The sequence below is a fragment of the Loxodonta africana genome, chromosome 17 (assembly GCF_030014295.1).
Source record: "Loxodonta africana isolate mLoxAfr1 chromosome 17, mLoxAfr1.hap2, whole genome shotgun sequence".
Classification (NCBI taxonomy): Eukaryota; Metazoa; Chordata; class Mammalia; order Proboscidea; family Elephantidae; genus Loxodonta; species Loxodonta africana.
In genome coordinates this window covers 59,669,708-59,682,583 of record NC_087358.1, presented here as the reverse complement: position 1 = coordinate 59,682,583, position 12,876 = coordinate 59,669,708, and the positions used below count along the sequence as shown (strand labels likewise).

The 12,876-nt window shown below is 34.6% G+C and overlaps 1 protein-coding gene across 8 annotated transcripts in view; it reads right to left on the bottom strand.

Moving 5' to 3' along the window:
• Positions 1-12,876, bottom strand: part of NAA16 (N-alpha-acetyltransferase 16, NatA auxiliary subunit) — a 106,478-nt gene that overhangs the window by 46,537 nt on the left and 47,065 nt on the right. For 7 of the 8 annotated variants that reach the window (XM_023551248.1, XM_064270067.1, XM_010592582.3 and 4 more), the window contains 4 exons: positions 11,668-11,787; positions 10,587-10,613; positions 9,199-9,294; positions 4,055-4,161 (listed from right to left, as the gene is read on the bottom strand). In XM_023551248.1, the coding sequence (XP_023407016.1) occupies positions 4,055-4,161; positions 9,199-9,294; positions 10,587-10,613; positions 11,668-11,787 (350 nt within the window). The remainder of the gene's footprint in view (positions 1-4,054; positions 4,162-9,198; positions 9,295-10,586; positions 10,614-11,667; positions 11,788-12,876) is intronic. The other variant, XM_064270068.1, reaches the window with a different exon arrangement.

Here is a 12,876-nt window from a genome sequence, read left to right as displayed (position 1 = left end):
GCTGCCCATCAGCGGATGAATGGATAAATAAATTATGGTATATTCACACAATGGAGTACTACACATTGATAAAGAACCATGATGAATCCATGAAACATGGAGGAATCTGGAAGGCATTATGCTGAGTGAAATTAGTCAGCTGCAAAAGGACAAACATTGTATGAGACCACTATCGCAAGAACTCGAGAAATTAATTTAAACATGAGAAAATATTCTTTGATGGTTACAAGAGTGGGGAGAGAGGGAGGGAGGGAAAGGGGTACTCACCAATTAGATAGTAGACAAGAACTGTTTTAGGAGAAGGGAAAGACAATACACAATACAGGAGGCGTCAGCACAACTGGACTAAACTAAAAGCAAAGAAGTCTCCTGAATAAACTGAACGCTTTGAAGGCCAGCGCAGCAGAGGTGGGGGTTTGGGGACCATGGTTTCAGGGGACATCTAGGTCAACTGGCATAATAAAATCTATTAAAAAAACATTCTGTATCCCACTTTGGAGAGTGGCGCCTGGAGTCTTAAACGCTAGCAAGCGGCCATCTAAGATACATCAACTGGTCTCAACCCACCTGGAGCAAAGGAGAAAGAACACCACCAAAGACACAAGTAATTATTAGCCCAAGAAACAAAAAGGGCCACATAAACCAGAGACTACATCAGCCTGAGACTAGAATAACTAGATGGTGCCTGGATACAATCAATGACTGCCCTGACGGGGAACACAACAATGCACCCCTGAGGGAGCAGGAGAGCAGTGGGATGCAGACCTCAAATTCTCATAAAAAGACCAGACTTAATGGTCTGACTGAGACTAGAAGCACCCCATAGGTCATGGTCCCCAGACCTGCTGTTAGCCCAAGACAGGAACCATTCCCAAAGCCAACTCTTCAGACAGGGACTGGACTGGACTATGGGAAAGAAAATGATACTGGTAAGGAGTGAGCTTCTTGGATCAAGTAGACTCATGAGACTATGTGGGCAGCTCCTATTTGGAGGGGAGATGAGAGGGCAGAGGGGGTCAGAAGCTGGCCAAATGGACACAAAAACAGACAGTGGAGAGAAGGAGTGTGCTGTCTCATTTTGGGAAGAGCTACTAGTAGTATATAAGGTATATATAAATTCTCCTATTTGGAGGGGAGATGAGAGGGCAGAGGGGGTCAGAAGCTGGCCAAATGGACACAAAAATAGACACTGGAGAGAAGGAGTGTGCTGTCTCATTTTGGGAAGAGCTACTAGTAGTATATAAGGTATATATAAATTTTTGTATGAGAGACTGACTTGATTTGTAAACTTTTACTTAAAGCACAACAAAAAAAAGTAAAAACAAAAAACTAACAACAGAGCTACCATACGATCTAGTAATTCCATTCCAAGGTATTAAAAAAACACCAAACCAAACCCGCTGCCGTCGAGTTGATTCCAACTCATAGCGACCCCACAGAACAGAGTAGGACTGGCTCACAGAGTTTCCAAGGAGCGCCGGGCGAATTTTAAGCGTCGACCTCTTGGTTAGCAGCCATAGCACTTAACCACTATACCATCAGGGTTTCCATTCCAAGGTATATGTACCCTAAAATCGAAAACATCAAACTCATTGCCACTGAGTTGATTCCAACTCACAGCAACCCTATAGGACAGAGAACTGCCCTATAGGGTTTCCAAGGGGCAGCTAGTGGATTCAAACTGCCAATCTTTTGATTAGCAGCCATAGCTCTTAACTACTGTGACACCAAGGCTCCATATATATACCCTACGGACCTAAAAATAGCAACATGAACAGACACATGTACACCCGTGTTTACTGCAGCACTATTCATAATAGCAAAAAGATGGAAACAACTTAAATGCCCATTAATAGATGAATGGCTAAGTAAAATGTGGTACATACATACAGTGGAATACTACTCAGCTACAAAGAAAAAATGAAGTCCTGATACATGCTACAAATTGAATGAACCATAAAGACATCATACTGAGGGAAATAAGTCAATCACAAAAGGACAAACATTGTATTATCTCACTTATATAAAATGATAAGAATAAGTAAATACACAGAGACCAGTCGGTATTAGTGGTCATCAGGGGCAGGAAGAGGAGGGAGAAAATCACTCTGAGAAGCAGTAAGTTTCTGTCTATGGTGATGGGAAACTGACAACAGTTAAGGGCAAAAGTTATACAATTTGACTAACGTAGCTGGTATCACTAAGCAGTACACCAGAAAAAAAAAGCCCAAATGACAAATGTGTTACACATAACTTTACAGTGACAACAGAACAAAAAAATAAAAAAGTGCAACTGTTGATACTACTTACTTAGGTATAAACAAAAACCTCATGGGATTAGTTTACTTGGTTCGATGGGTTATGGTTTCATGGGACAGTCTAGTCAATAGGCCTGATATTGTTTTTAGAGTTTCTATTCTACCTCCTAGTTGGGTGAGTACTGCCTGGGGTCTTAAAAGCTTACAAGCAGCCATCCAACCTACAACAATTGGTTTCTATTCGCCTGGAGTAGCAGAGAAAGAAAGAGAGCCAGGAATCAGAGAAGGAACTGGACTGCAGATCTAACTGCCTCCATAACTACTGCCTCCTTTGCCATGATACCGGAAGAGCTAGATGGTGCCCGGCTACCATTACTGAACATTTTGATCAAGGACTCAATACATGGATCAAAAGGAGGAAAAACGTAGAAGAGAATTTCAAATTCATATGGAATCTAGATTTACCGGACCCACTGAGACTGGAAGAATCCCTGCATCTATTGCCCTGAAGTAAAGAGGGCACTGCACTCTTTTAACAAATTATCTACAGAAGATCAAATTGACAACAGTAACTCTAAAGCACAGATGAGAAATTTGAAGGTGAATGATGACATAATGTGAAGGGAAAAATGTAACCAGTGTCACTGAATTTTACATGTAGAAACTGTTGAATGGGTTTATGTTTTGCTATGCATATATTTTCACCAAGAATAACATTTAAAAAAACAAAGAATGAGACAGGGATTTTGCCATATACTAAATAACCTAGAGAAATTATTGGTAGACATGTTTTCATATAAATCACTATTTCTCAAAATATTAATAGCAGAACCATTAGAGTCCAATAAAGTATACTACAGACATTAAAGCAGTAATTGAAAAATTTTCATAAATTGTAATGCAACTTTATACTAATTGGGTACAGGATATTATCAGTTGTGTCTTTTAGTTTCTTTAGGAAACTTGCTACCACAGGGAGAAAAGTATCAGTTATATAAAATACTGTACTCAATATTTTATTATTCATAATTACCACTAATTTACACATTACTATTTTTTATGGGTCAAAGGTAACTAAACATAAAGTGATAGGAGGTTAATTTTAAAAATCTTGCCATTTCTAATAAAATTTTATCCACTAGTAAGTTTCAAACTCTGACCACACAAAAGAACACAAGATTTTAGACCTTAATGAATAGGAATCAATACTTGGAAATAGAAATACAACTTGTTTTCTATTACTTTTTAATTATCTTTCATATTTAAGATGAAGACTTAGGTATCCATTTTTTCTAATTAAAAAAAACAACGGTTTATTTAAAAGCTAACTATAGTAATTAAAATGTAACCTATTAGTTAAAATTAGTAATTAGTACTCTGTTGATCAAATGGCATTTTACTGTCATGCTAACTCAACTGTCCATGCTCTCACCATAAGAGTATGGATAACAAATTGAAATACCCATAATCACACTGTAAGATAATAGATAATTAATCACAGAATAGTCAAATTTTAAATCCCACTACAAAAATACACCCATAAAACAACCTTTACAATCACAGTGTTTACAAATTCTTTATTTTTCTGTAAATTTCATAGACTCATATTTCTTTTAATATTACATATACTACATGCACATAATTTTAGTTCCTCTATCATTACACTAAAAATAAGGTGAACAACATTACTGGAATAGAGAAAATTATTAAATCATAAAAAATTCTTTACATGGAAATCTTTCTATAATAATTTAGTAAAATAACTATATCAAAACTGAATAAATACCAAATTTTACCTTTTCTGTATTGTAATATAAAGATTTCAAAGTAGTAAACAAGGGTGGGCAGCCTTTACTGAAGTTAACCCTCAGGAACTTATCCATTAGTTCTCTAAATTTTTCACCTAGAAACAAAAGTGTACTTTGTTATACTTTGATCAACGCAAACAATTCTTAAAATGATTCTATAAATATAAATAAAACTTCCTCAGAAACAATTATTCTTTTATCCAATTTTTAAGCCCAAAAGGAAAGTCTGCATCATTTCTTGTTTGTTACCACGAAAAAGCGTAACACCAAATATCTCAGTTGGCAACTGTATTTCTTCCTAGATGGATGTTCAAACTATCTTCAAGAAATACTTCAAAAGATAGGTAAACAGAATGATCATACAGCTTTAAGTAGAGAACAAAAGCAGTCCACATTCTGAATAGCAAGTGTGTTTCATAATCTCTTATGAACTAGCAGAATTAGTCCTATTATCTATGACCCAAAACCCTGAGAACTAGAAAAGCACTATGCAAACTAGAAAAACATTCTACTGTAACCAGCACTACATTCAAGCAGTAACTGAAATATCTTTTTAAACACTACAATAGTGTTTACAAATGTTTTCCAAATAAAAAAATGATTTACTTAAATATTCATTCATTCCACAATCATGTATCAAGCATCAGGCATTGTTCTAGGTACTAGGGATATAGTAGTGATTAAAACAGATTTTTTTAAATCCTGTCCTCATGGAATTTAACATTCTAGTGGGTGAGATGGACAACAAATAAAATAAATGAATGTTAGATATTAGACTGAGCCCTGGGGCAACCTAACATTAGAGTTAAAATAATAAATACCCTATTTGCCACATCAAATAAATAATACTCCTATTATTGCTAAACCCTTACCAAAAATTTGGTGTCAGCTTTTGAGAGAAGAAAAAAATTCAAAGAGTATTTTAATACGAAGGTTTTTTTTTTAAAAGCTCAGATATATGAACTTTTTGACAATAAGAGTTAACGTATAAGAACACAGATTTACCTACTCATTTAAAAAAAAAAAAAAGATACATACATGCTACGAATGGTTTAGCCTAAAGTAAGACTATTTAAACGATCTCTTAAGGTTTCTTTATGGATCAGAACACTGCACAAAAGAAAATCAACAACACAAAGTGGTCATTTTTATTTGTTGTTACTGTGTTGAACAAAAACATGCATGTCATAAAATTTTCAAAGGAAAATTTAAACTCTATTAAGGGGAAGATATATCAAATATTTAAAAAAGGTACACTTATTAACTCAATTACTATGAAGATTGTTTTCGGATAACTTCTAATCTTTCATTAGCTCTTAAACAAAGCATAGGTCTTTTGAAAATCACAGACTGCTAAGACAACACAAAACGTTACTCTTGGTTAGCCATACATCATAACTTCCTTAAAAATCAAGAGCAGTTTCAGAGATGAAATCTTTCCAGCACTTCCTCAGGTATACTGCAAGGGTTAGTAATATTGTGGTGGATAGGAGATGCTGGTGCTTAGAGAAATGCCTATTCCCCTGCTTATTCTGTGTGTCACCATGGGCAAATAACCTGTCCACTCAAAAATTTCATTTCTGCCACCATAAAATGAGGACAGCAGTAACAGTACCACCAGTCAAGACAACACCTGCATGGCTTAAACAAGATGATGAGTTTATTGCACTAAATAAGCACAGTGTCCGGCACATAGTAACCACTCAATAAATACTGGTTACCGTTATCTGCCCTGACATCTGACAAATACTACATTGCTATAGTTAAGGTTCTGTTTTCCATGCTTTCTCTCATCCACTTAGAAAACAAGCATTTTATTTTTATGTCAGAGGTTACTCCAAGCTCCTTCCCTTGGTCAGTTTCCTCGGTCTATTTAGATTCTACTGGCAGATTTGATTTAAAAAACAATACACCCAATTTTCAATTACCCTAATACTCAAAAGGCCTCTCTCCCTTAAAAGTTATTGTGACTATGCAGCTATGAGAGAGAATGAGGAAGCTCTTTATGTGCTGGTGTAAGATTCATCTTCAAGATACCAAGTTAAGCGAAAAGTAAAACAAGGTAAAAGGCAATGTATGCTACTGCTTTGTTTAAAAAAAGGGGGAAGGAAGAGCTACATGCACACCTCACATACACATTCTGCTTAAATACATGCACAATGTATTTCTGGAAGAACACACAATCAACTGGTAATAATGGCTGTCCCTAGGAAAGTGAACCTGGTGGCCAGGGGCAGAGACAGGTGGAAAACTTCATTTATAAACCCTTTTTTACCCTTTTAATTCAGAATTGTATGAATGTATTACCTAAACAAAAAACCCAAACACAGCTATTCAATTGTTTAGTCACATACACCATATCCCACAATTATTATTTATTTATAGTCCATTTCTTAATCTTTTTCTTTAGGCATAAGGAAAACCCTTTTAGAAAAAACAAATTATCTCCCTCCTTCCAATTTATTTTTTTAAAGAATACTTTAGTATCCCACAGTCTTTAAGGGAAAGACAGACCATTGATCAATATGTGCCTGTTCAACATTACATCTCACAAAACAGGTTACCTGATTCACAGACTCTGTGCTTAATTGTTCTGCGGATTCACATGGAAACTGATGTCCTACTAACCACTGCTAAAACAGTCAACATAAATAGCAAGATCAAACTGTTTCTGACTCACTCCACATCTATTCTAAATAACGGAGCGAAATTTGATTAGCATTATTGTATTTAGTACTCTTACTCTGGATTATCCCCTTCCCTCCCACCAACCCTCAGCCAGCAAAGAATAATAGAACACGGACACATTAGTTATTTGAAAAGTTGCTTTATCCCTACATTATATTCACAGAACTTCATATTTTAGGGTGTTGGGAGTTTCCCCAGGACTTCTGCCGTATTCACTACTCTACAGATCTTAAGCCTTTTTATACCTAAAAATAGAAAGGCTTTTTCAAAACTTTTACCTTGCATTCTCAAGCTCCATCATAGTTCTTCCTTTTGAGAATGCTGAGATGCCATCTTTATTGCACACAAAAATATTTATAGATAGGCAAAAATATCTGGAGCCCTGGTGGCACAATGGTTAAGCATTCGGCTGCTAACCAAAAGGTTGGCAGTTCGAATCTACCAGCCGCTCCTTGGAAACCCTACAGGGCAGTTCTACTGTGTCCTTTAGGGTCACTGTGAGTCAGAATCAACTCAACAGCAATGGGTTTACCATGTACTGAGAGCTTTTAGTAAACTTTGTCGACTATGAAAATAAATTTAGGCAGTATAAATTTACAGTCCCATGTTTCATAATGAAAAAAGAGAACAAAGTCTTGTTTATAATCTTAAAGCTAAATGAGGTTTCTTTCTTTCCTGAGAGACAGGTGAATGCATGTAAAGCCCCAGATTAAGAGAAAATCCCTACCCATGCTGTGAAACATGAGACATGCTGTGAGACTGATAAAGACGGATTCAGGCATACTGTATGATACCAAAAAAGTTATATGAAATTCCCCAAACAGGCAAATCTACAGATACAGAAAGTAAATTCATGATTGCCAGGTGTTAAGGGGAATGGGGAGTGTAAGGGATATTGGGGCTTCTTTCTGGGTGATGAAAATTTTCTGAAATCAGACTGTGGTGATAGTTGCACAACTCTGTGAATATACTGAAAACCACTGTAAAAGGGTGAATTTTATGCTGTGTGAATTATATCTCAATAAAGTGTTTATTCGGACGGGAAAAAAAAAAAAAAAAAAGAGATGCAGAAATGGCAGCCTAAGCATCTGCCATTAAAAACTTCTACTACGGAAATGCTTCTCCCTGCACGGTACATCCCTACATTGAAAAATAACAGTGCATATATTAAAAATTCTGAGAAGTGCTGCAGCAAAGAAACCTGACTGCTGTAGTGCACCCAGTTTTCCAAACTTACTTGACTGAAAAACATTCCAGTGCACCATCACCCTTCCCGCCAAGCCTATTATCACTTGGACTCAGTGTTCCCTGGAAAACACTAGAAAATCTGCTCTCAGTATTTCATGAAGCCAAGACAAAAAAAAGAGCATTGGAAGAATACTATTCATCTGTGGGACTGCAATGCACTAGTGGAAAATTAATTTTTTAAGTGAATTTATATCTACTGTCTAATCTAATCTAAGAGGTATTTCACATACTTTTAAAGTGATTTAACGAAATCTTTTAGAATTCCATTAATCTTCTGATTAAAAATTAAAATTACAGTTAAACATTTCCATTAGAAAATACGCACTCTCACTTCCCCCAGAATAACCAAAAAAAAAAAACAAACCCCGTGCCGTCGAAATCGATTCCAACTCATAGCGACCCTACAGCGGCCCTAAAGAGACTTTAAAAATTATACGAGCTTTCTAGGGTCCGCCTTGTAGCAAAAGAAATGCTAGAAGCTATCAACAATATGTTAGTTATCTGAAGAGCTAATATAGTCTCTAGCTCCTATCCAACCCAAAGTGAATGAGTTCAGCTAAATACAACTTGGACCAAGGTCATGAACATAACTCGTGTAATAAAAGCAAATCACAGAATACATTTCACAGTAATCTACTTTACATGAAGTACTAAAGCAAGTTTTTGTTTGCTTCCTTTTTAGGGACAGAAAATACATAAAGCTCGGTAAAGAAAAGCAACTGCATAATAAAAAGCAAAATTCAGGTAAGTGGTTAACTCTGAGAGGGGGCCTTCCAAACAATGGTGATGTTCCTTATCTTAACCACTACGGTGGACACAAAGATCTCACCTCTTTCTTTGAAATTATGCTCTAAAAAGAAGATATAAAACTTCAAAATTTCTACCACCTAAATCATAACTTGTCATCAATTCTAGGAAGTATAATTTACTTTCTAAGCACATTTATTTTTAAGTTACATAAGACAGACAATCTTATTAAGATAATTTCTAAAACTCAAAACTAACATATAGCTACACACCAAAGAAGTATAACACACTTATTAACATGCATAATAAAATTAATAACTAATCACTCCCACCCTCAACACTGATAAAGATATAAGCTCTGTACCAGAAACAAGTTTTTAAAATATGATTGGCATTGAGTAATTTCAACAAATAAGTTATCAGCACTACAAATGTTATCCTAATATTACCTGGGACAAGATTCAAAGGTATTCTTCTAGGTGAAATTGCTCTGGGATGCTGCTTACTAATCTCTTCATAAATTTGAAGCCTCTCTTCTAAAGTGCCTATTATCAGTAAATATATGTGAGATACATAGAATGAAAACTCTATGATAAAACTAATAAATTTAAAATTATTAAATTGTAAATAAAAATTGCATTATCAATATTAAAGCTGCTCTCACTTATAAGAATGACATTAAAAGTTCTGCGGTGATAAAATACATAATCAGTAAATCACCTTTATTAATCAGTCTCCAGAGAAATCCAAAACTTCTTTCATATCAACAGATTCTACATCCAACTCAAGACACATACACACAAGACACACAACACAGACTCAAGACACACTGTACGTGTCTTATATTCCTTAGCACACAACCAAAATAAAGAATCCTTTGTAACAAATCTTACATAAATACTCTAAACCACTAAAGACTACACCTATCCCCACACAGCTACTGGCTTAACAAGCAACAATTTTAGGATCAAAACTGCAAACATTTTATCTGAAAGATGAACTAAATTTCTATGGTAGCTTTGATACTTAAAAATCTTCAATGAAACTTCATTATAAAGAACCCCATTAGTCCAGATTGCTTAAAGTGGCAAACATTTCTCCCCAATATTATAAAATATACTCTAATCAGAAATTTGTATCTTCCCTCCCAAGATCAACCTAATTTTATAGTACCCCACAGAGGATCTATATAAACACTATGTTACTACACAACAATAATTTGCAGCGTGAGATCTGGGTATAGTTTACTATTCTGAAGAAATATTCTGTATAATTTATCAACAGAGATTACATGCATTATATAAGCAATTAAACAGCTTACAGAAGAATTTTAAGAAAAAGCAAAATTGTGAAGTTTTAAGTAGATTTTAATTCAGACTATAGAGATAATTATCCTAAGAATAACTCCCTTGGTGCCAGCAATCAATCTCCATAGGAAATGTAGTACTTAGTATCAAGATTATAAACACTGCAGTTAAGTCTGATTCTGTTTAGACTCCTTCCTTCCCCCAATAATATGTTTTGGAGCTCCAATGTGGTTGGATTTGAAAAACTGGGATATGTGAAAAAATAATTTTCACATTGTGTTACGATTTGGAGACTTTATCAGTGATCCTTATACTAAAATTTACATGAAGGCTGTTGCACAATTAAAAAACAAAAAGCAGTCCTCGTATTTACATCTAATCATAAAGAATGACAAGCTTTAAGTACCAAAAAAATTTCTCCACTACCTCAAATATAACAAGTCCTATTAATGTGGTAAAAATGACATTAAGACAAAACCAAACCATTTCAATACCCTATTTGAAGTCACAATTGGAGCTCCAGAACTTACCATGGGGGAGAAAAGGTCCTAAGGAACCTAAAAAGATAAAGTAGTGTAATTAGTTTTATAATTAATAAATTATTACATTTCATAATAATCAAGGATACTGACAAATGGAACATTTCACATTCATTTTATTAAACATTAAATACCTTTATTATTAATTGTCAGTGCCAGCAGCTTAAAGGAAAATCAGTTATCTCATACTTCTAACCTTCAGGCATATTTTTTTTTTCTTTTTCTCAAATAGATAATTGACCTAATCAGTATTATAATTGTTACCGTTTTCTTATTCAAGGAAATACAAATTTTAACAATTTGCAATATTAAATTTTAAATAAAAGCAGAAAATTCGGATTAATTTATAAGTTATTAGGACACAACAAATAAGCTTTTCTCACAGCTCATAGTACTACAAATGTATATGGGTAACTATCCATTACCATACTTTTAATTTAAAACTTCTGCTGTTTCAACATTCTCAAGTTACAGTTTTATGATTATTTCCACCACATATTTATGCATAAGCAAATATAATTTTAGAAATATTAACTACTCTTAGCATTTAATTATAAAAGTGTTAGGGGAAATCTAAAGTAATAAAACTACATTTCTGAAAATGGTCAAGGCTGCCTAATTTCAAAAGAAACCATGTAACATTTTGCTCTATACAAATTAACCTGGTTTGAAAGTAAGAGAATAGTTTTCATATCAGGGCTATATACTTACATACTCTCAGCAAAATATCTTTGGCTCAATTCTTAGGTTTTGAGGTTGAAGGTAACAGACCTTTAATTCTTTAAAAATATTAAACAATTATGACATTTTCAGAAAAGGAATAGCCTTTTCCTCCCCATCTCTCTAGTTAGTCTAAATTGGAAACAGTTTAATGGGCCAAGGGACCTAAGCATTTAACACCTTAAATGTAAATACATAAATCCAATTCCACTTCCACGGTTAACCTGCTATTTTACTAAATGGAAAAACAAGTACTAATGCTAAAAATACCTATCTTCAAGTTACAGTTTTACATTTTATTATATTTCAAACACTAACTAAGAGAAGGTAGAAGAGAAAAACCTTTACATACTAAGTTGTAGAGCTTTTTCCAAGCCTTCATAATAACACCAGTTTTCTGCATTCCGATCGATCAAGTTTTTGAATACTTCACTGGCTTCTTTTAATCGTCCCAATTTCAACAGCATTTCCCCTAAAATTAAGTTTAAAGTCACATTCATTTTACTAAAACATTAAGTACCTTTCTGTTTCCATAAATTTCATTAGGCACTACTAGGGTATTAGATGTTTAAGAAAGACAGAACTCCATGTGCTTCCCTCTGGGACATTTTGCAGTTTATATAACTAATTCACAACTTGCCTTCAGATATGAACCTTTTTTTACATGTTTTTTAAACCCTGGTGGCATAGGGGTTAAGTGCTATGGCTGCTAACCAAAAGGTCAGCGGTTCGAACCCACCAGGCGCTCCTTGGAAACTCTATGGGGCAGTTCTACTCTGTCTTATAGGGTCACTGTGAGTCGAAATCGACTCAACAACAACAGGTTTGGTTTGGTTTTTGGTCACATATTTTACCAAATGAGAGATATCAGAGTAACTACCATCCGTTTTTGGCTTCCTCTGCACCCCAGACACACATGGAGCATATTAATTTGTTCATCAAAATCTTTGCATTACACACATTTTATGTACCCCTTAAGATAATTAAAGACTCCCTACACAACAAAGTTAGACTGGTAAATAATGAATATCCCTATCTCCCTACCATAAGATTTTAATTTCCTTTCATGATCAATTCATATATTTAAGAATTATCTACTCAATTACCTGTTTCCTTTCCGGGTCACTAAAATTAGAGAAGTCTAACTCAGTAAAATAGAGGCACTTAAACCACTCGATAGCAAGAAACGGCACAAATCATGTTAATGTGTGATTACCTTGAAGGTTCAACTTTCTGCCCCCAAGATTTCCCATTACTCAAATAATCTATTTCTAACAAAAACCTCTGAAAAGTCTTCAGTCACAGTATTTTAACTTTCATCATCCTGGAAGAGGCAGCACATTATATTGCTTATTATATACTATTAGTTATATCTAATTATTTACTATCTATTATTCAAAGAAGAAGAAGAAATTATTCAAAGCTCTAGAGTAAGACTGAACTAGATGTAATTACCAGCTCTACCATTTACTAGCTGAGTGACCTTCAAAAGCTCATTCTGTCTGTAAAATATCAACTACCTCAATCAGTGTTTGTGATAACAAAATAAGATAATTTACTT